Genomic DNA, 25,443 nt, shown 5'->3' with positions numbered 1-25,443 from the left:
TTATGCTTAATTTTGGCGAGGAAAAACTGGCATGGCCATTTCCAAAGGGGTCCCTTGACCTCTGACCTCCAGATATGTGAATGTAAATGGGTTCTATGGGTACCCACGAGTCTCCCCTTTACAGACATGCCCACTTTATGATAATCACATGCAGTTTGGGGCAAGTCATAGTCAAGTCAGCACATTGACACACTGACAGCTGTTGTTGCCTGTTGGGCTGCAGTTTGACATGTTATGATTTGAGCATATTGTTTTATGCTAAATGCAGTACCTGTGAGGGTTTCTGGACAATATTTGTCATTGTTTTGTGTTGTTAATTGATTTCCAATAATAAATATATACATACTTTTGCTTAAAGCAGCATATTTGCCCGTTCCCATGTTGATAAGAGTATTAAATACTTGACAAATCTTGTTTTAAGGTACATTTTGGACAGATATAGAATGTGCGATTAGTTTAGGCCAATGAAAGCATTTAGTTTAGGTCAGGGAAAAAAACAAAAAAACAATCCACAATGACTTGAATCACAAGACGAGACACTTTTACTCATTCAGTATTTAACAAAAGCCACCATCTTTGCCTAGCCCTAAACAAGTCTTTTAAGACCACATGGGACACAGGACTCAAATCCCATTCTGCTTTGTATACTCACTCATCCACTCTGACCTCCTCTGTGTACTGTAGCTTGTGTGCAGTACAAGAACGTCATATTTCCTTGACTGGGAAAAATGTTGTTACCAGTGAATGTAATCAAATTAGTTGTATATAAACCTATTTTGTTGCTGAGTTCTATTTTTTTATTTTAGAAGTAACCCTGATGAATATAGGAGAGAATAAAGTTGAATCTTCTGTGTGGTTCCCCTCCGAGTTAACACTGGGAAGCAAATGCACAGTTGCTTTACAAATAGATCAGATGAGGGGAGAAATATATATATACAGTATAGAGAGAGAGGGAACCCTTCTGAACGGAAAACACGGATGATTTTTTTTAACAAGCATAAATGGGTGAACACTTGTAAAGCACGTGAAATGCACACTTCCATCTTCGTGGCACACACACACACACACACACACACACACACACACACACACACACACACACACACACACACACAGCGGGGTCAGGTGCTGCGTGTGGATATGAGGACAAGTTGAAGTGGCCCCCTCAAATCTGAAGGTGATTAAGTCTCCTCTGCTTATCTTCTGATGAACACCCTGAAAAACCCCATGTGTGTGCTTGTATTTGCCTGACTGACCATTACACACACACACACACACGCACGCACGCACGCACGCACGCACGCACGCACACACACTCACTGTGCACACAGCTAAGAAACAAGCTATATCACAATCCCGCACAGACCAGACATCACTCAGACAGCGTATTGGCTAGACATTACACACAAACACACACACACACCACATGATGATATCACAGTGAAACATACACTACCACCGTGCACACACACACACACACACACACACACATCCAAATGAGCAGCTGCTACTCATTTGCAATACAGATTAGCTTTCTTTAGCGATATTTACTTTCAGTGGGTGGACCAGAGCACAAGAAAAATGCATATCAGAACCAGCAGTGGAACACACACACTATGGATTTAAAATAATCAAAGACGTCTCCACCAAAAGCAGGTGTATCAAGTTTGAGGGGAAAAAACAGAACTGTTATTCTTTTAATAGTGAGAATTCTAGCTGTTAAAATATCTCTAATTTGTCAGCAAACGGCCGCTTAATATGACACTAAATTGACTTTTACTGTCACTGCCTCAGTCTTTAATTAGAATGTGTTTGAATAAACTATTTACATTTTGTAGTAAAATCAGAGCTGGGTAATATATCAATATTATATCGATATCGTGATACAAAACTACATATCGTCTTAGATTTTTGATATCGTAATATGGCATAAGAGTTGGTTTTAAAGGCTGCACTACAGTAAAGTGATGCAATTTTCGGACAGACTGTTCTAGCTGTTCTATTATTTGCCTTTACCCACTTAGTCATTATATCCACATTACTGATGATTATTTATTAAAAATCTCATTGTGTAAATATTTTTAAAAGCACCAACGGTCAGCCCCGCAATATCGTCGCAATATCGATATTGAGGTATATGGTCAAAAATATTGTGTTATTTGATTTTCTTCATATCGCCCAGCCCTGATTAAATGTGTAAAATCATGAATCTACTAATTTGATGATTTGTTGTTTATGAGAAAATAATCAAAATGAGTTGAGCCTGCACAACTTTTTTTAATTTTTTTTATATATATATTTTATTTTTTTACTCCTAATGTAGCAAAGAGTGAACAGATTATGTAATCTATTGTAACTTTAACAAACAAGGGACTAAATAAAGAAACGTTTTTGGCAAGGTTTTTAGTTTACCGGTAGACCACTGCATAGTGTATCTGAAATATTTGTGACATGTACAGTAGGTGATATGGTTGAAATTAGTATCAGTATTAGTATAAGTTATTTATTAGGACTTTTTTAGGATGGGTGGGGGGGGGGGGGACCGGAGGGTGTGCGCTACAATTCCATGAAGACGCCATCGGTCGGGACGGCGTTATCAGCTGTGACCATCATATGAGAGCAGAGCGGAGCGGCGGCCGTGAGCTACCCAGTGGGGCACGCTCACATGCACTAAAAGGCATGCGAGGCCAGCCCGTAAACAAAGCACGAAGAAGCTCGGATTACAACACGCACAGACTAAGAGCAATTTCATTCTCTGCTCAGGTAGACATTAGTCCTCATTAGGGAAAGTGACTTCCCCGAAGGCTATTTTTGTAGGATAAAGGGTAAGAGTGCAATCCACGAGCTGTTTACTACAAGTGTCAAAAGCTAACATAAAACACTGCACGGTGAATGAAATTCAAAAGCGAATTGTAGTATATACAGTATACAGCCAGACACAAAGGTAGGCTAACGTTATGGGTTTTATTTAGCAAGATACCAGGAGATTAAATATGCAGTATTAACGGATGTTTTGTTAGTATTCCGTTAGCATAACATTAGCTAACTTATCTTTGTCCGGATGATTGTGTAGTTGGCATTTGGTTTGTAGATCTTAAAGGTCCTATATTGTAAAAAGTGAGATTTTCATGTCTTTTATATCATAAAGCAGATTTAAGTGCTTTATAAATACTGTGAAAGTATCAAAACACTCAATCCATGAAGAATTACACACAGTCTGTATTCAGAAACTGTGCGTTTAAAACAAGCCGTTAGGATTTCTGTTCATTTGTGATGTCACAAATCTACAAAATTTAGACCATTTCACTGTTTTAAACGTAAACATACTAAATGTGTCTCAGTTTATGTCCTGTTGCAGTGTATGTGAATGACATCAACTGACAGGGTGTAAACATGGACCCAAGCTGTTTCCTAGCAACACAATTCCGTTGCCATTCCGTTGAAATGCGCTAAAACGGAGCGTTTCAGACAGAGCATGAATACAGGCTTATTCAGACATACAGTATGAGAATAATAATGTGTTTTTTGAACAATAAAGCATGTAAACATGTTCTAGGAGAAACCCAAAATACAAGTATGAACCTGAAAATGAGCATGATATGTGCCCTTTAATGTCATATACCTACCTGTTTGTAAATTGGACATCGGCCTCCAAAGATTAACATATTTCGAACTGCTGACAGGTGAAAACACGTCAGTGACCGTAATGTGTGGCAAGCTGTCAAGGTCCTCCTAAATCGTAAGGATCAAAATCATTAACCAACTTCAGTTTTGTAATATATAGCCCCTTTATATAGCCCGTATTTGTCTTTGGGACGTACTTTATACGTTTCGGATGATGAACGATTGACAGATGACAGATGAATAGACCGGTGACAGATAATGACAGTCTACCGTTGCTCCGTACGCTACCCTCCAAAAATGGCAGCCAGCCCCAAAATGCTCCATGATTCCCATTCCCTATATCTTTACATAGCAAATAGTTGTTTGCTGTTATAGTAATGCTCTGGATATCAAATTCAGCACCTTTAAGCATTAGCTAATTTTTTAATTTTCCAATGCGTTTTTGTTGGAATCATTAGCATAAACAACAGAGCTTTGTAAGCGTATACGATCATATCATGTGATACCGCTGAAAGCAGGAAAACGATAATACTGAATTATTGCCCAACTCTGGTGTCAAGCTAGCAGCACACTCCAATCAAAATCCCAAACGTTGTTGAAGTATTCTCACAGCCACGCAGCACAATATCCTGCAATTGGTTGAGTTTCCACGTGTGTCATTTGGGCCGATTTCACTTCTTTTCATGCTCCCACGGCGACTCACAAGCTCCTCCATCTGGCACAGACGCTGTTTAACAAACGGAACTCCCAGTAGTAGTATACTGGCATTCCTCGCTGCGCCAGATTTGACACAAGTCAGATTAGATTTTGTTTGGAATATGCTGCCTATATCTTAAGGTTTGCTTTGTGTGAAAAAAGAGAGAGCAGGGAGTGTTTTTAACAGTTCTTTACAAACCATCTCTAGACCCCCAGCTCGCTACTCTGCAGTTTCCCAAACATACACACACTTTCACCCTCTGACACAAACACACTCGAGGGACTGCAGACAGCAGGCAGGCCCGATGTGCAGCGGTAGTGTGTGTGTGTGTGTGTGTGTGTGAGGCGTGTGCTGGGACGGGCAGACAGGGCTAGTGCGTTATCCTCTTATCCCCACTGTTGTGGAATAGAGAGGCAAGCAGCTGGAGGGACTGCAAGCAGCCTGATAATGCCAGCGCTATTTTCTAACCCGCCATCTTAATCTTGTTACTCAAATGGTTGTGAAGAGAGAGTCATGAATTTTAATTTCTCTCAAACGCACACACACACATGCAAGAGAGAGTGTGTGTGTGTGTGTGTGTGTGTGTGTGTGTGTGTGCACATGTGTAGATCCCCCCGTCTCTCTCACATGCATAAATAGTATCCCCACTGTGCCCATGCACTCACACTCATTTCCCTGCCTCTTTCTTTCTGTCTCCCTCTTTCACTCCCTCCCCGCCTCCCCCCTCAGCTGCCCAGCCACCCCCTCTTTCTCTGACATATCTTCCTTCACCCTTCTCCGCTCTCCCTCCCTCTGCTCCCCTCTATCTTCCCATTTCCTACATCACGACCCACTTCTCTATTTATTCAAGCCTGTCCTTCTATCCCTTCCTCTACTCGTCTCTCCATCCACCCAATCCCTCATTCTCTGTTTCCTAATCCTGCCGAGAGAGACCCCAGACATCCGGTTCATCCGTCGCTCCCTTGTCTCAGAGCCCCTTTCCTCTCTCTCTCTCTCTCTCTCTTTTCCACCTTGTTCACTTTCTCTGCAGTCTATACAAGCGGGGCAAGAATAAACGAGAAAAAAAAGGAATGAGGCAGAGAAATAGAGAGGCAAAATGAGAGCAGGAGAGAGAGAAGCTGGGGCGAAAGTGGCAATAAAATAAATGACTTGCACCTTGGAAAAGAAAAAAAAAAAAAGAGAGAAAAGATTGTGGGGTCGGAGGGGTGGGGGGGTCGTGTTGAGAGCCGATTTAGCCAGCCACCCATGAAGCTGATTAGGCAGCCTGCGATCAGGAGGAACAGCTTTGCTTGTTAAACTTTTCACCTCTGCAAGCTCTTAGCCCTCACCGCGTTAAGGCCCCCCCTCCCTCCCGCTCTACCCCTCCATCTATCGCTTCCTTGCTCCTTCCGCCTGGTAGAATTTGAATGTGAATGCTGGCCGTGGTCCCCGTAGCAGGCTTAGCACAGGGGGCAGGCAGCTGCCCCTCCACGCCCAACCACCCCCTGGGCCGCCTGCTCTCGCTGTCTCTGCCTCCCCCCCTATCTCTCTCTCTCTCTGGGGGTCAGAGGTTCAACCACAGGCCGGTGCCTGGAGGGATGGCCACAGGAAGATAACGCACATGAAGGGCACTGGGGGAGAGAGGGAGGGAGAGAGGGAGCGAGGCAGACACAAGCAGCTTGTTCATATTCAGCAAAAAAAGGAGAGAAATTGGAAAAGGGCGGAATTTGGAGGAGGATGGTGTAGAGGCGAAGATCTCTCAAGACAAGGTGAGGAAAGGAGTGATGAGACGTGAGAGAGGCGTGTCATTCAAATCCCACAAACCTATTCTCTGGGTGTTGTGGATTACTTTATACAAGAAAAATTCAAAACCACCACTTTTCTGGTTTTACACCTGTGTACTTTCAACGTGTACATTGTAACTACTTTTGTATTTATCTTAAATAAAATAATAATCAAGTGATAATAGAGTCATCTACCAGGAGGAGTAGGGCAAAAGTTGGGCTGGGTTAAACTTTTTTTGTGGGATGATAAAATTGTTTTAACGTTGTGTAATTCATTTATTTATTTTAGCTTCGATTATTTCAATTAGGGCTGTCAAAGTTAACGTGATAATAACGCGTTAATGCTAATTTCTTCTAACAACACTAATTTCTTTAACGCATTAACGCCACTTGCAATTTTGAGGTTGTAGCGGGCTCAACCATGTCGTACTAGCTCGTCGTGAAGGAGGCTAAATAACTCCAAACTTACGCTAAATTTTGCTGGGGAAAAACTGTCATGGCCATTTTCAAACGGGTCCCTTGACCTCTAACCTCAAGATATGTGAATGTAAATGGGTTCTATGGGTACCCACGATTCTCCCCTTTACAGACATGCCCACTTTATGATAATCACATGCAGTTTGGGGGCAAGTCATAGTCAAGTCAGCACACTGACACACTGACAGCTGTTGTTGCCTGTTGGGCTGCAGTTTGCCATGTTATGATTTAAGCATATTGTTTTATGCTAAATGCAGTACCTGTGAGGGTTTCTGGACAATATTTGTCATTGTTTTGTGTTTTTAATTCATTTTCAATAATAAATATATACATACATTTGCATAAAGCAAGCATACAGTATTTGCCCACTCCCATGTTGACAAGAGTATTAAATACTTGATGAATCTCCCTTTAAGTTACATTTTGAACAGATAAAAAGTGTGTGATTAATTTGTGATTGATCGCGATTAAATATTTTAATCGATTGACAGCCCTTATTTCAATATATTTTGAATACCCCTTCAAAGCACTTTGGTCAACACCTGTTGTTTTTAAATGTGCTCTGTAAATCAATTTGACTTCATTTCACTTTTTGTTGCTGGAGTCATCAGTGTTGGCAACCCCGCTGTGTCAACGCAGCGGTCTCATTGAAATGAATAGGGGATTGCATTTATTTTCATGCAGTGCAAGGAAGCCTCAAATGTCCGTAGCCCTTTTACCATTCTGTACTTCACCATTACTACACACTACCTGCATATTATAACTGTCCTGTCTTATAATAGTACAGTATTTGTGTCTCAATACAGCTGAATAAAGCGAGAGACCAGGGATTGTACTTTCACTTAGATCTACCAGAAGAAAAACTACCTACAGCCACTTTCATTAAGAGGTAGAAATATAGAAGAGTATTTAAGCTGATCTGCATATTTTAATGCTGGAAAAAATGTATTGAAACAGCTGCAACTTCATGATTTTCACAAGTGCCAATTTGTTGGGAAAACGGCACACAATCAGCATTTGAGTTAGTGATGTAAGTAGGTTTGAGTTGGATGGGTGGTCACTTGCATATTACTTACATTCCGCTGACGGGAGTGAATTTGGGGTCAGTCTGGGTTTCTGTTTGTTGTGAAGAAACCATTTCACACAGTTCTCCCCTATCCTGGTCTCACCTCTCACATATACACACAGACAATCACACACTCTCACATGAGCAGACCCACTAAACTCATTTTCACAGGTCTCTGATCATTTGGCCAGACGCTGGGCGAGCTGATTAGCTGGTGCATGCCCCAACTGCCAAGTCTGCTTAAAAGGGCACTGAGTGGGCACCACATGGGCATCCCACAAAGCTGTGTGTGTGTGTGTGTGTGTGTGTGTGTGTGTGTGTGTGTGTGTGTGTGTGTGTGTGTGTGTGTGTGTGTGTGTGTGTGTGTGTGTGTGTGTGTGTGTGTGTGTGTGTGTGTGTGTGTGTGTGTGTGTGTGTGTGTGTGTGTGTGTGTGTGTGTGTGTGTGTGTGTGTGCGCGCGTGCGCGTGTGCGTGTGCAAGGGAATGCTGGAACAATTAGTCAATTAATCGATTTACAGGAAATTAATCGGCAGCTATTTTTCAAGCTAAAAGTGTCAAAATATCCATTGTGCCAGCTTCTCAAATGTCTGAAGTTTCAGCTTTTCCTTAAGGTCTTACATCAGAAATCTTCGATGGAAAATGTTCACTGTTTTCGGAGATTTTAAAGATGCAGTAATTCATGAATTAATCGACAAAATAATTGACAGATTAATCAATGATTTATTGTTAGTTTCAACCCTAATTTACATACAGTATCATTACAGCGCCATGTGGCATACTAGGCTAAACCTTAATGGTACTAATCAATTTATTAGTATTATTGTGCATACAAATCCTAAAGAATTTGATATGTGTTTACATGTGTATCAAATTGGTGTGATTTTGGGCCTCTGTGCCAGAAACCTACAAACTAGGACTTTGTAATGGGGAAAGATGTTCTGCGGTGGTAATATTTAATTCTAACTGTTCAACCGATTACCCTGTTTTCAAACTATTAAAAAGGCGTTATCAGTCTCTATAAGCCCCATAGATATGGGTCAATAGGAGCCTACTACACCCCGTAGTAGGTTTTATCATCTATTCACATGGTAGATCACCGAAAGAAGGTATAAAAGAACACGGCAGCGACTGTAGTAATTATGACAGGAGCAAAAGCGGAAGTCAGGCGCTGACAGTGTAAAGCTCCACACAGGTTTTTCACCCAGGAGACCGGAGTTTGCATCCTGTGTGAAACCAATAATGTGTAGTTGTCTTTGTGTTCGTAATTATTTTAAGCCAAAACATGAAGTTTTTCCCTAAGCTTAACTGAGTTGTTTTTGCCTAAACCCAAAGAAGTTGTAGGTTTTTTTTGCCTAAACCTAAAGATGTTGTAGTTTTGTTGTATAAACCTAAAGAAGTTGTATTTTTATTGCCTAAACCTAAAGAAGTTGTACTTTTATTGCCTAAACCTAAAGAAGTTGGTGTTCACAGAAAAGAACAAGAGAATTTGATCAATTAAATTTATTAATGTGAAAAATGTGTGGTTGTGGGGGTTTCAATAGCATGACAGTTGAGATGTGACAGGAGTTGAAGGGCTAGCAACAAAGGACTCAATCCAGCAATATTACCTGGTCAGCATCTTAAATCCCAGACACCCAGGACGCCCCGAAATACTGTATTGATGTAATTAGAGAACATATTATAATGAAACTGAAATATTGGATAAGTTCTTTCTGAAGAAATGTTGTGTCTGTGTAGTTGATGATTTTCATGTTGTGCTTTTTTCAGATGCTGAGAGAAGGAAAAGACGCATACGATGAGAACATCCACTATCCTCTCCTCATCACCTTGACCAAAGGACCTCAACCTGTCAGCCACACTCAGTAAACCAAAACAAGTGAGCCCTCAGCTCTACACGGTACCACTCCACATGCTTTTGGATATTTGAGATGGAATGATGCTACAGAGTCATGTCAATGTGAATGTGAACCACAAGTGATCTAAGTTAGGAGGAAGAATTGCACTGAAAGAGCAGCATTAGAACATACAGGAGGGGTTCAGAGCAAAACAAATCGTGGTCACATTTTTCATATTGATACTGGCCACTTAGAGGGGTTTATTATCAGATGATGCATGGCTTTGAAAAAATATTTGAGCGTGCATGTTTTGTAGTTTGAAGTGTTGTAAGAGAACAACCTTGTTTCCAAAGCAATGATACGTTTACTGTGGCTGACGAGGAAGGAAATGAGAGGCGGATATATTCTGAGCTAGTATGTTTTAACCATCTGCCATATGCCAAATAACAACTGTCAGTCTCCAAAACGGTCACTCGATCAGTCAGCCCTTTAATCAGTTGGCCTCGTCCCTTTAAAGTTGAACTGAAACGTTCGACCAAGTTAAACGGGTTTACTAAAGGGATTTCTACACTAATGTACAAGTATATAACAAACATGACAAATGTCAGCATTTAAGAGAATCCGTTTCATCTTTTTGTGACAACAGTGACGCCATGTTGCAGTACTCTAGCCTGTGACGTCACTTGGTTGGTTAGATCGGCTAAGTTACACAGATAGAGACCGTGAAATACTAATGTCCTGAGACTGAGGAGACACAGGACAAAAGAAAACAAAAAGGGGGACACTATTGTATTGTTCCTGGATGTAAAGATGAGTTTCACAATGTTAAAACCAAGAACAAAACAGCCCATTTCATAAACTGACGCTGAAAAGGAGATCAGTACCAGAGTATCAGTACCACAGCAGTGCTGGCTATAGTGACACTGAAAGAGCCCTCCGACAGGCACCGAGTCCAACTGCAGCTGGCTGTCTCCCAATCTCCAGTCCTCTCCTGTCTCCGATCACCTGTCTCTCCTCCTCTGCTGTCTCATTAAGACCTGTTCAAAGACAGGGGTCGCTAAGAAAATAAACGCCAAAAGCACTACTTTATTCCAAAGCCCATGTTATAGCGTTTGTTTACGTAACTTGCCGGTAGCTTCTGTGTAACTTAGCCGAGCTAACCGGAGCTAACCAACCAAGTGACGTCACAGGCTAGAGTACTGCAACATGGAGGCGCTCTTGTCACAAAAGCTGCAGGAAAGATGACACAGATCTTCTTTTTTTCTCTTAAATGCTGACATTTGTCATGTTTGTTTTAAAATGGTTCATTAGAGTGGAAATCAATTTAGTAAACCAGCTGAACTTGGTTGAACGTTTCTTTTCCACTTCAAGGCCCCGACACACCAAGCCGACGGTCGGCCGTCGGACGGTTTGGGGTCGTAGGTGAGCGTCTGCCGGCCTAGTTTTTGCCGTGTGTCCCGCACCGTCGGCTCTAGTCTGCCCGTGTCAGAGTTTTTTTGGCCGAATCAGAAAGTTGAATTGAGCTAGTCGGTGAGAGAAATCACTCTGATCGGCTGTTCAGCTTCAGCGAATCAGTGCACGAGAAGAGAAACGTAAGTGAGGAAAGCAAGCCAATAAGTAAAGTCAAAAGGAAAAGCACAGAAGGTTCTTCTCATTCTTCATCTTCATCTCATCTGATCATTCCAATACACGGATATTTTCACAGCGACATGAACATCTGGAATGAAGCTAAGTGGGGAGTGAGAGTATTGTGGAAATGGTCGGCAAACGCTGTTTTGTTTCATGTCAAACAACGTATATTGACAGGAAGTGAAAGTCAATTGTTCGATCCATTGCAACATCAGCGCCTAGTGGCAGAGCTACGCTTTCTCCATTTTGGACTGAAAGCGACTACTGGACGCCAGTAAAACATCCGCCTAAAAAGTGCCGTTAAAAAGTACTATTGTCATATTCTACCTGTGTTGTATAAAATATTATAAATATAACAAGCGTTTTCAGTCCAAAATGGTGGCACCAGAGTTTTGTCTCTTGACTTCTATACTCTTTGTACGTATCATTACAACGACTTTTATATCCGCCGTCCTCTTCCGGTTTCCCTTTTTCGAATACAGACTAGAGTTATTTCATCTCACGCAGGCGCGGAACGTATGTGCTAAATGGCCATTGGCTGTAGTCTTTGCAGTGCGTTCAAATGTAACTTGACGGCCAAGACAAAGGCGACATGAGGCGACGCAACAGTCGGCCTTCACCACCTCTCGTTTTTTTTTGTCGGCTTTGTGTGTCAAGGCCTTTAGTTAATCAGCCATCCAGGAAAGTGAACCGCATTGCCAAACAGTCATCTGGACCAGCCAGTCAAGTAACCAGTCTATTCAATGACCTAATATGATAGTTAATTAGCCAGTAATCCAGTCATCATTCCAGCCAACAAGCCAGTCAGTTAACTAGTTGTTCAGTCAGTCAGTCATAGTCCTGCTGTAGGTGTCAGTTGGCCCTCTTTAACCTGGCAGTATTAACCTATGCCACTGTGTTTCTGGCCCCAGCATGGAGGCCAGCTCTAATTCATTAACTATCACAGACTGTGGAGCAGCTCACAGTTTCCTTTGTGTTTCCTTTATTTCTCTTTGTTCCCCTTCTTTCCTCGCGTTAATTTGCTCTAATACAACTCATTCATCCCAGTCAGAGGTCAGTATTAAGAGCTTCTTTTGTGCATTACAGAGAATAGTACATTAACATATTAAGGCACGTTCAGACTAAGGAGCAATTGCTGCTGCTACCCAGGAGCTACGGCTCGCACAGTACACAGCAACATCGCCACGAATACAAGTAGTCCACTACATCACATTGTCATTTCATTTTTACACGGCTCTGTTGGTGTGGCTTGAACTGTACCACAGACAATACGATTCCACCAACTCCTGCTTTAGTGGTAATTTGTTAAAAGGTTGTTAACTGCCACTGATGAAAGTCCAATTGTGTCACACACATATCAATCCACATTGTGTCTGCCGTCAGGACTCCTCCAGGTTGCATTGATCAAACATCTTTGTTAACAGAAGTGGGGCTCGCCGACTGAATCCTACGTCACATACATTTAGCTGTTCAAAGCAACTTAGCGGCCAACAATCAGATCCTGTGGCAGCTGCTAAACGCTCTTAGTCTGATCCCACCTTCAGGAAGTGAGAGTGTGTCTGACTAGAGAGACAGAGAGAGAGAATACATGAAGTTGTAATGACTCCTCCTACTCGCATTTATTGACTATGGACCCCAATACTGTGGAATATATGAAAAGAATTTATGATATACTGTACAGAGCAGGATATCTTTGTATCTTTTTTCTTTTCTTCTTTTTTTTTCATAATGCAGACATATCAATGGTCTCTCACCCCTAATGTCCACTGGCTCCCTGACCGCAGCATACATCGGACCGGCACATACGGGTACTTCGCAAAAAGTCATGCTGCGCCCCCTTTAAGGGATAGAAAACTGAAGATCTCATAGACTTCAATGCAATTTGACGTATGTTTGGATCGTAATTTTGACAAGTTAGTATGCATTCATCTCTTGTTATGTCTAATAATCATTTTGTGACCTTGCCTGAACCTGAGCGTTAAGGTTGCTCGCCACCATGTCTCTTCAGTCTTCCCCTGTCCAACACAGTGGCCGGATGATATATTGCCGGTCTGATGTATCAAAGTTCATGCTTGACGGGTCTATGAAGTGCTACATTCACGTTTGAATGTACGCAATGCCTATTAATATTTCATGATGCATGTCTTTGGTATTGATTTAGTCTTTATATATATACAACAAAACTGTATTGTTTTGTTTGTTTATATCACCCCTCCGATTAAGTTTGTGAAGCAGGAGAAGTAATCCTACAGTTTTCTTTCTGCTAATACCCATTATTCAGAAGTGCACACCTGATGTGTTTTATTCAACAACTCCTAGACATTTTATCAGCCAGGAAGCAAAAGAACGAGCTAGACCCGTTGCTGGTGTGAGTACATCCGCTTCAGAGAGAGAGATGTCACTAACGGGACTTTTGGGTGTGTAGTCTTTCTAATAATTGTGTTATTATGTTGATACTTCAACAGTTTTACAACAAACCGCGATTTTCTTGACTTGTAAACATTTTTTTTTTAAATTGACTAACATCATATGTGTGATTCATGGCACAATTCAAACAGAATCAGGTGGTCCACAGGAAGGGGCGGGACCTCACCTCTCTATATTGGAAATCTGGCTGCTTGAACAGGAACACAACGCAGCCACATCCAGTGGACATCTGGGGGTTAGAATACGATTTCAAATTGATGAACTATGTGCGACCATAGATCTTGAACGTCCTCAAAGCCTCAAGAGCAAAAACATTCATACACTTCAGACCAATTGCTTCTCTTTTTTTCTTTTGGCATTTTTTGTTTCTATCGGCACAATTAACTGTTTTACTCAGGTCTTTTCCCATGCATTCAGCTGTTTCCTGTTTCTTGTGGTATTAAAGAAACGCCAAGTGTCAGCGTGGGCCACTCCAGCCTAAAGTTGTACCTATCACTAGTAACGTGTTTCCATATTTCACTGTGATCCATTGCTGTATACAACAGCCAAGAAAGCTATGCAGTGTCTCCCCATGGCTGCTGTTTACATCCCTCATGTTAAAAGAATTTAACTCACCTTCAGAAATGAGAGGTATTTCCTTTGTGTAACTTTGTGTAAGTTAAGCCAGTTTTATCAGTGGTCTCAATGCTTTGAGGAGTTGAATTGCATTGCAAAAACGTTCCCATTGCAAAGGTTTAGAGGTGTGTTTAATGACATTTTTATCTGTAATGCCGTTTGCTGTATACCTTTGATATCTGCGGGCTAACACATCAATACCATCCCAACTGTGACTGTGACTTCATCACTGTCTAATGTGACATCACCACCACTGACAGTGACGTCATTTTGCAACAATTTGGCACCACCGTTTACCACTTTTATCACTAGCGCTGCATTGCTGCTCCTTGCAACACCACTGCCTCTTTTCATGGCAAAATCTTCCCACGATGTGCTGTGATGACTACGTGATGTCACATTTTTTCCACAGTGATGTCGTCACTTCTTGTCGTGACACTGACACTTCTCACTGTGACATCAACAGACAGTCAAGGAACCACTGATAGTCAGTGTTATTCATAGAAGGTAATGTGCTGCAGCTGTAGCTCATACAGGAGTGCTCTATTCCAACAGATTTATGTCACTGTATTGTGGGATGTCTCCGCTAGGCTATTGTTTGGATTATTAAACTAAATTCTTAGATTTGTCGGTAATTTTTTTTTAGGCCATGTCCACACTAATCACTAATCCAGATCAATTGGCCTCATATATAGCAGCCCGGTTGAACAGTAGTACGCAAAATAGTTATGAAATTTTATGTATTGATTCGTGTACATGGACACGGATTTCACTTATTTTTCGAGATGGTCAGCACGAAATCAATTCGTATGTAATCCACGTAATTGTGAACCGGGAAGTATAAATAGCGGCGAACGCTGCGTAGGGAGGCGGTCGGGTTGGATGGGTGGGTCAAAAAACACAGGACTTTCGCCCAGGAGACCGCTGTTCGTGTCTTGTGTGAAGCCACAAAGTAAAAGTTGATTTAATTGTCACGTAACTTACGTACTTAAAGGTACCATAATGTAAAAAGTGAGATTTTCATGTCTTTTATATTATAAAGCAGGTTTAAGTGCTATATAAATACTGTTAAACTATCAAAACGCTCAATATACGGAGAAATACACACAGCCCGTATTCAGAAATTGTGCGTTTGAAACAAGCCGTTAGGATTTCTGTCCTTTGTGATGTCACAAATATACAATATTTAGACCATTACAAGGTTTTAAACATAAACACTCTTAATGTGTCCCAGTTTATTTCCTGTTGCAGTGGGTGTAAATAACATCAGCTGACAGGAAGTAAACATGGACCCAAACTGTTGCCTAGCAACGCAATTCCGTTGTAATTCCGTTGAAATGTGCTAAAACAGAGTGTTTCAGACAGAGGGTAAATACAGGTATATTCAGGCAGACAGTATGAGGAAAATAAAGTTGTTTTTTTAACATTACAGCATGTAAACATGTTCTAGTAAAAACACAAAATGCAAGTATGAACCTGAAAATAAGCACGATATGGGACCTTTAAGTTACGGCACTTCTGGTGTAATTCTAACCCAAACCGTGATCTTTTCCTAAACCAAACTAAGTAGTTTGTTGCCTAACCAAGTTGATCTATTCCTAAACCTAAGTACTTTTATTTTGAAAAGACTGGAACGGATATTGACATCTGCGTAAATTCGTAGGGAAACAAAAAATACGTTGTTGAAAGTCGTGCTGAGCGTCTATGTGTCTATGTACACGAATCAAATAGATAAAATTTGGTGCTATTTCACAAACTGCCGTGAGACTCTATTGCATTTAATGAGTTTCTCTGTTCAGTATATTACATTTTCCCTGCTTCACTGTAACCAATGGGTAATGGATGTTGTTCTTTGCAGTCTAAGGGTGGGTGTTTTTTTGTGAATGAATACAAATAAATACATTTTCTTCAAGAAATGTGGGACTCTGGATTTTTTTTTCTTTTGAAATTGTACATTTGAAAATGGACAATTCATCACATCAGCTATAGCTACAATGTTATTTATCTAATATAATCTTCTACAAAAAAAAAGCAAAATTATTTAATTATTACAAATAAATACATTTTCTTCAAGAAATGTGGGACTCTGGACTTTTTTTCTTTTGAAATTTTCCATTTCAAATTGGACAGTTGAACACATCAGCGATAGCTACAATAATATTTATTTAACATAATGTTATACAAAAAAAGCAACATTATTTAATTATTAAAAATAAATATTTAATTTAAACTTTAATATTTCAGTACCACAAAAACAAAAAAAAGACAATTTATTCTCTGTCACCTTGCAGATGTCTATAGATTTCCTGTGATGATTAATATAATAAATGCTTATTATGTCGAGCGTAAAGCTGCTTGTGATATTCCATTATTAACAATCCGGTGTTAAATGATCACAGATGTAATAAAGTTTCCTTCAGGGCTCAGATCGGCCGTGGCTTGTGTTTCAAACACAATGGCCTCCTGCAAGCTAAGCTGATGCCAGACAAGGTAACACACACAGATATACACACACATATGTGCTCACACACACACACACACACACACACACACACCCATATCAAGCCCAGTCAACAGTCTACCCCTCCACAGGAAGAAAAGAGAGAGGGATAAAGGAGGGAGGGAAGGCAGTACACAGCAGCTAATCCTGCAGGCTCACTCTTCTGTTTATCAGTGAGAAGGAGGGAGGGAGAGTTAGCAGAAAGGGAGGGACCAGCGAGGCCTCCTGATCTGTCTTTTGATATTTTAAAGAGGTCTGTTCTCTCCTCCCCAACACTCTGCTGGAGAGAGAGAGGAAGAGATAGAAAAAAGCTGCAAAGAGAAAGAGAGAAAGGCTGAAAAAGACAAGAGGGCAGAGGAGTAGGAGAGAAAAGAAATTGGACAAGACACACTGAATGGCTGGAAGGAAAGGCAAAGTGAGACCGCTGGAAATGAGGCGAAACTAGATCGAAACAGCGGGGAAAAAAGCTTCAGCCGTGAAAGAAAAAGAGAAGCTGACTGAGAGACTGAGATTGACTGGCGGAGTGAGTGATCGAACAGAGAAAAAGAGAGAGACAGAGTGCTCCCGGCTCGACACAAGGGCCCCATTAACTTGACCACTTGCCCTTTGCACACAAAGGCAAGGCCGGCCCACTGCCCCTCCCACCCAATTATCCACGATTAGGCTCAGTGCACTGTGTCAAGATGGAGAGGGGAGGAAAAGAGGAGAGGGGGGAGAGAGGCGAGCACAGGGAGGAGGAAGAAAGGGACAGAGGGAGTACGGGGAAAGACAGTAAAGACTGGAAGGAAGTGAGGGGTGGTCGATGAAGGACGACAAAATAGTTGTTAACGTGGAAGGGATTTGAGCATTTGATTTAGCACCGTCCACGTAAATGAGTGTGGCAGAGAAAGCTCAATGCACAGTGTCCCACTACTGTGACTTACAACGTATCTGTATTTGCTTGTGTTTTTGATATATCATTTATGTGTCATCAAATTGGTGTCTCACTTTGCTTTTTTTTTGCAGATGTTTTTCTAAATGAAACATATGTGTTGTCAATGTGGTGAAAATGTTTTCTTCAGTTGCTTGTTGCGCTTTGTCCGTTTGCATGTGTCTCCTTAAATCCAAAATAATTCTTTGTTTTTGGCCACTTTGGGGAGGCAGAATTATGGAGGGCCGAACCTGCCTAAATCAAAAATCAATAAAAAAATGAAATAAGGCCCACAACCCGCTGTATGGAACCGGGAATAAAGACTGGAGTTGATAAGCAGACAGCGTTAGCTAGCATAAAATCTATAATCTATACACTTTGATGTCAAGCTGACCTGTTGAATGACAGCCCCCTCATTTGCATACAGAAATGCATGAAAAAATGTATAAAGAAAAGTAGACAGACATAAATTAGCTTGGGAAAATAAATAGGAGGGAAAATGCAAAGGAAAATGAATGCAGAAATAAATAAATAAATGAATACATACATATACAAATGGATACATTTAAAATAAGTAAAAAATAAATAAAAAAGTAAATAAATTAATTTCAAAGTTTATAAAAATAAATACATAAATAAAAGGGAAAATTAAATAGAAAAGTAGATAGACAGGGGAATTAATACAAATGTAAATAAATAATGAAGCAAATTAATGAGAAATATCAATTTATGTCACATATTATCAATTAATTAATTTGCAGTTGTGTTTCTTACCTTGTGACCAATGTAAGTCCAATATTCACTGTCATTTTAGCTCTGTTTAGGTCTCTACCAACTCCTCAGGGAAATATCTGGCTGTTTAGCTGCTAAATGCTCCACTATGTTCACCGGCTAGTCACTAACTATGTCTTTCTGTTGTTTAGTGCTAGGTGGGTAGCATACAGGTTTATCAGAGCTTTGTCTCTGAAAACAGCTGCTTTAGGCCCCGATCAGAGACCTTGCTTTTTTCTTGCAGATTTGTTTTCCAAATGAAACATATGTGTTGTCAAGGTGGTGTAAATGTTTTCTTCAGTTGCTTTGTCCGTTTGCATGTGTCTCCTTAAATCCTAAATAATTCTTTGTTTTTGGCCACTTTGGGGAGGCAGAATTATGGAGGGCCGAACCTGCCAAAATCAAAAATAAATTTAAAAAATGAAATGAGGCCCACAACCTGCTGTATTGAACCGGGAATGAAGACTGGAGTTGATAAGCAGACAGCGTTAGCTAGCATATAGTCCATCTATACACTATGATGTCAAGCTGACCTGTTGAATGACAGCCCCCTCATTTGCATACTGAAGAAGAAATGCATGATAAAATGTATAAAGAAAAGTAGACAGAAATAAATTAGCTTGGGAAAATAAATAGGAAGGAAAATGCAAACGAAAAATAATGCATAAATAAATAAATAAATACATACATATCAGAATGGATAGATTTAAAATAAGTAAAAAAAGAAATACAAAAGTAAATAAATAAATTTCAAAGTTTATAAGAATAAACACATAAATAAAAGGGAAAATTAAATAGAAAAGCAGATAGATAGGGGAATTAATACAAACGTAAATAAATAATGAAGCAAATTAAAATGGAAATATCAATATATGTCACATGTTATCAATTAATTAATTTGTAGTTGTGTTTCTGACCTTGTGACCAATGTAAGTCCAATATTCACTGTCCTTTTAGCTCTGTTTAGGTCTCTACCAACTCCTGAGGGAAATGTCTGGCACAAACACACACACACACACACACACACACACACACACACACACACTGCCTTCAATAACACAATATCCTCCGTCCACATCCCACCCACCAGTGGTTTATTTCAACATGGATAACGAGTTACAGGTGACCTTGTTGTCTCTGCTAGCAGCTGTTGTGCAGTTAAATTCTGCATTTTACAATGCTACTCCTGCCTACATGCACAGGAGGTAAGCTATTATTCGAGCGCTTTACATCAATACTCGTGTTCCAGTTTACACCGGCGTGTACATGAACCGTCATGTGATGTGAACCGTCAGGCGTGGTAGTATGGACGGAGTTTAATTCTGAAACGGTCCTCGCCTTGATGGAGATCATTTTAGTTTCAAAACGCCGTTATAAAACAAAAATGTATTAGTGTGGATGCCACATTGCACCTCGAGTACAGTATACACACACTATACAGTACACACACACGTTTAGGCCGACACATGCAAACAGCCCCAGCATACAAACACACACACACTGACACATAAACAAATCGTCCTCACCACACTCACCACGGGCTCAGCTGCGGTCCAGCCGTGTTGTGTCATGTTGTGCTTTGTTGATACTCTGCCGCCAGCTAGCTGGCATCCCCAGGGCCTTGGGCTGGCACACCACCACTGACAGCACACACACGCATGCACACACACATGCACACACACACACAAACACATACTACATACTGTATATCAACATAGTCTCTGCCCTCACTTTGACTGACATATTTCGGGTACCTGGATTCCTGCAGCTATCCAAAAAGTCTTAACGGTCCCAAATTTAAAAAGTGACATTTTCATGTCTTTTATATTATAAAGCAGGTTTAAGTGATATATAAATACTGTGAAAGTATCAAAACGCTCAATCCACAGATAAATACAGACAGCCCTCATTCAGAAACCGTACGTTTGAAACAAGCCATCAGGATTTCTGTACATTTGTGATGTCACAAATCTACAATGTTTAGACCATTTCACAGTTTTGAACGTAAACATTCTAAATGTGTCCCAGTTTGTTTCCTGTTGCAGTGTATGTGAATGACATCAGCTGACAGGAAGTACACATGGACCCAAGCTGTTTCCTAGCAACGCAATTTCGTTTCCATTCCGTTGAAATGCGCTAAAACGGAGTGTTTCTGATAGAGGGTGTATTCAGGTATATTCAGACAGACAGTATGAGAAAAATAATGTGTTGTTTAAACATTAAAGCATGTAAACATGTTCTAGTAGAAACACAAAATACAAGTATGAACCTGAAGATGAGCATGATATGGGACCTTTAACATGTCTTAATTTAAGTTTTTGAAGTACAAGGTCAAAGGAAGAGGTATTTCATTTGATCTGGGCCAAATTAATTGCCTGTTTTTGTTCAGCCTTTGTATTTTATTTCATTTCACGACACTGGGAATTTTAATTACATTGTTTTATATTTTTGTTATGTAAAATAGTTCAGACTACACTTTATAGGTGCATTGCTGCCTTGTGTGGCCATGATCTGCAATTTAACCGAGAAGAACATGTTAATGCTTTTTTGATTTTAGGGCTGAAGCAAAGCTAGGAATGCTTCCTCTTTTGACGGTATTAAGAACGTCTTAAAGTTCATTACTAAGGCTGTCAATTGATTAATATATTTAATCGCTATTAATCGCATGATTGTCAATAGTTAATCACGATTAATCACAAATTTATCGCGGCTACTACTAGTCAATGCTTGTGATTCCACCAGATCAGTCTCAGATGCGTCCCAAAACTCTACGCTCTGCTCCACTAAAAATACACACCTAGCCTATTTTTGAGAGAGCCGCGTCGCATTGCTAAGAGTGTCTCTTTCCCGAGGGGATGCACCTAAAACCAGCTCTTTTGTTTCTGAAATGTAAAAACCTATTAATTATTTTGTGAAATAAACATCTTTTTTTTTTTATTTATTTCACTGAGTTATATACCGAGTTATATATCGAGTTCAATACCGAGATATACTATGTATTGAAAATTAAATCATCCTTAACTAGGGCTGTCAATCGATTCAAATATTTAATCGCAATTAATTGCATGACTGTCCTTAGTTAATCGCAATTAATCGCAAATGAATTGCACAGTTTTTAGAGTTTTTCAAAATGTTCCTTAAAGGGAGATTTGTCAAGTATTTAATACTCATATCAACATGGGAGTGGGCAAATATGTTTGCTTTATACTGTACAAATGTATGTATATATTTATTATTGGAAATCAATTAACAACACAAAACAATGACAGATATTGTCCAGAAACCCTCACAGGTACTGCATTTAGCATACAACAATATGCTCAAATCATAACATGGTAAACTGCAGCCCAACAGGCAACAACAGCTGTCAGTGTGTCAGTGTGCTGACTTGACTATGACTTGCCCCAAACTGCATGTAATTATCATAAAGTGGTCATGTCTGTAAAGGGGAGACTCGTGGGTACCCATAGAACCCATTTACATTCACTGATCTGGAGGTCAGAGGTCCATGGACCTCTTTGAAAATGGCCATGACAGTTTTTCCTCGCCAAAATTTAGCGTAAGTTTGTAGCGTTATTTAGCCTCCTTTACGACAAGCTAGTGTGACATGGTTGGTACCGATGGATTCCTTAGGTTTTTTAGTTTCATATATAGTATATACAGTGCCAGTATCTTCACTCTAGCTTTAAAGCTGAGCCCGCTACAATCTGAAATTGTTTTGTGTTTTGAGTGGCGTTAAAGCAAATTTACATTATTATCACGTTAACTTTGACAGCTCTATTCATTATATTTGCCAAAATCTGCAGCAGGTAGTATATTCAGGCATGCACATGCACTTTTTCTCACACTCAATGAGATACAGACGGTGTGTGCCAGGTGGGCTCAGGTGGTCAACTACTGACAGTTTGACCCGCACGCTTCCAACCACAGATTAAATTGAGCCATATGTTTCAGTGTATGTGTGAGCGTACAGTTAGCGCATCTCTCAGCCCAACATATTTACACCCCCTCCCCCCCCACCCCCACCCTTTCACCGCTTCGTCCATCGCCCCCCAAAATCTCTCAAACCTTTCAAGCCTTTTCCTCTCTCTTCTCCTCCTCCTCAAGGCAATTTGAGGAGGGCTTTTTAAATGATCCGCTCATTATCGGTAGTGGAGTCACTTTGCTTTTTCAGCTCTGTCTGCTTGCCTTCCTGCTTCCTTTCCCCCCCCTCTCTCCTCTTTATCTCCCTCTGTTTTTTAAGGGGCTTTTTTCTGCTTGCCTCCCCCACCCCACTCCCAACCCCCTTCCCCTCCCACTCCTCCCTCCAGAATGGCTTTTTGGTCCGTTTGTTTGTGCTCATGAAGTGGAATGCAGCAAAGTCCCTGAGAGCATTTTTTCTCTTTTTTTTTTTTTTTAATTTAGAAAGCCATCGAGTATGAGTTGACATGGCAGAGTGGGAGCTACCCCCACCTCCTAAACACACATACACACACACACACACACACACACACATTCACAACGCACACCTGATGCTGGCCTTGACGACAATAATGTTTTCCATTACAGGAGAAGGAATAGAGAAATATGTGGAGGTGGAATTCTGTGGTATTAATAGAGTCACCTGGAGTTGGGTGGAATGGGATACTGTCTATACAGAGTGGGAAACGGGTGGGTTTTACCGTGTTTATTATTGTGTATCCTTTAAAGAAAACACCTTTTCCACTTGGTAGACATGTTTAACAGACGTAAACACACGTAAACTCACTTGTGCATTGACTCCCATCTGTTCTTCGAGGCTTTGCTGGCTCTATAGGCTGCTTGTAGTTATCCCCATTTACCTGTTCAGCCCCTCCACGTCTAATACCCATTAAAGCTCTCCATCTGGATATGCAGGAGGCTATGTTCACTGACCTATTAGCTGACTGTAGCGAGCTGAGGTCAGTCAGCAATGTATACGCACACACACACATGCACGTTCACGCAGTACAGTGATGCTTACACATGAGCTTATAGCAACGGGCTGCTAATTAAGAGGGCTGCGCTGTTGACGAAAGCACTCAGCTTATCGCCGGTTAAGTCAGGCCGGGTGGAAGCGAGAGACACAGAGAGAGAAAGAAGGAAACAGACTGCCGAGACATATAGAACGACACAAGTGGTCTGTGTTGGTTGAGAGTCCTTCCTCTAAATGTTGACAGTCTATTGTGGCAGTGTTTACCCCACTTTTAATGGCAGAGGGCCACACATTAGCCGCCGTAGGAGCCGCGCTGAATTAACACCTGCCTCTCTCCACACAAGCAGCTCCTTTCTGTGCTATTGTCTGCCTGTGACTTTGTCAGTCAGTTAATCAGCGAGGCCATCAATCAGTCTGTGAAACAGCCAGTTTGTCAGCGAGCCACCAAATCTTTACATTTAATGAGAAAGACGGACAATTAGTTAAATCAGAGACCAAAAAAAGCAGCCGGTTGTATCGTTCAAACTGGGTTTCTTTATATATGATTTTGTATTTTTATACATGAATATTTGATTAAAAAAAAAAATTAACAAAGCTCTTTGTTGGTATTCAACTTATACTTTCAACGAGAAAATTAAAATGTATATTTTTCAAGATTATTTACAAATGAAAAATACATACGGATTCCATGCATCATTTAACCTAACCCCATCGGATGGTTTGAAGCCATCATTGGAAACTGTTTGGTCAAAAAATACCTGGCAGGTGACTGGATGAACCATCTGTCAATCAAAATAACGAAAGCGAAACTAACTGAAGGCAAAAAACATCGCCTTCAGTGCCGTTCTTTGCTTTTCAATGAAGAAATACTCTCCAGTTCTGATATCACTGATGCTATTGTAGCATCTACGCTAACCTCTTTAGGTGCCGCCATTGTTGTTTAGAACGAACAGTCGCCGCTCCGTGTTGTTTCTGAAATGTATATATACCTATTCATTATTTTGTGAAATAAACGTCTAGAGTTCTCTAAGCTGCCTTTAACTCCTTCTCTCACCCAAGCAAAGAGCAGATAATTAACCTGGCCTTCTCACTACATTGTATCTGCTCAAGTTTAACTGCCGTGGCTGGTCCCTCTGGCTTGATAGGCATTATCGTCATGCCATGGCCCCGCTAAGTAGTTCAGTCCTCTTATCTAGTTCCACTACTCTTACAGATAGTTATAGCCTGCTAAGAAAACTTTTCATACCATTCTCTGACCCACAGTGCACCTTTAAAGCATCCTGTCCTCACCCAAGCAAAGAGCAGATACTCTGCAGCACGACTCTGCCTTATATCCAATGGCATAAAGATCAACGGTGCAACCGGTGCAGCTGCACAGGGGCCCGAACAGCAAGCCAGAGTCCGATTATAACATTGGACACTCTCTGCACTGAATCCGTTACTATGCACTTCTGTTACATCATGTAAACAAACCATGTTGGCTAACTATCAGCTGTGCACTAAAGATCAGACTGGAGATGTAACCACTTATCTTCCTGTGTTTGTACTTTGATATTTACTGGAAATGACATACAATATAGCCAACAGCATAGATCTCCCTTCAGCCAGCTGCCACCTTATTACCTCCGCCAAGGCCAAAGGCCTAGGAAGGAGGTTATGTTTTCACCTGCGTTGGTTTGTTTATTTGTTTGTTTGTTTGTTTGTTTGTTTGTTTGTCTGTCAGCATGATTAATCCAACAGTCCGTGATGGATTTGAATGAAATTTTTTGGAGGGGTGGGGTGTGGCACATTGAATAATCCATTAGATTTTGTGTGGTGATCCGGATCATGATCCAGATTCAGGAATATTTTTACGGATTCCGATCAGCCAGAACATTAAGACCTCTGGGTATAACACATGTGCAGTGTAACTAATGATGCGTTGATGTCGCATGACCCCGCCTCCTTCTGAGAGCAGAGAGATACATGTGTGGATGAGTGGAGCTGCTGGCCGTCCGCGGTGACAAAGCGTTAGATGACGGGATGAGAGACAACGTAGTGTAACATTCTACAGACACAACAAGGCTGCTGAATGAGAAAGGCATCTGCTGATACGTTACACACTGTGTTAATAATAAGCCGACCACCTCACGGTACTGCCAGTTGTGACCTGTGATCTGTTTTGAAAGTCACGCTTTGGCGGAGGTCTGCGCTCTC

General features: G+C 40.9%; 1 protein-coding gene across 1 annotated transcript in view; it reads left to right on the top strand.

Moving 5' to 3' along the window:
- camkmt (calmodulin-lysine N-methyltransferase) overlaps positions 1-16,049 on the top strand; it is a 174,108-nt gene extending 158,059 nt beyond the window's left edge. Inside the window, exon 11 of the mRNA XM_074645526.1 lies at positions 9,395-16,049. Coding sequence (XP_074501627.1) covers positions 9,395-9,493 — 99 coding nt within the window. The 3' untranslated portion in view covers positions 9,494-16,049. The remainder of the gene's footprint in view (positions 1-9,394) is intronic.
- The last annotated feature ends 9,394 nt before the right edge of the window (positions 16,050-25,443 follow it).

This window comes from Sebastes fasciatus, chromosome 9 (assembly GCF_043250625.1).
Source record: "Sebastes fasciatus isolate fSebFas1 chromosome 9, fSebFas1.pri, whole genome shotgun sequence".
Lineage (NCBI taxonomy): Eukaryota > Metazoa > Chordata > Actinopteri > Perciformes > Sebastidae > Sebastes > Sebastes fasciatus.
Note: the sequence above shows the minus strand (reverse complement) of the source record. Positions and strands in the feature narration are given on the sequence as shown.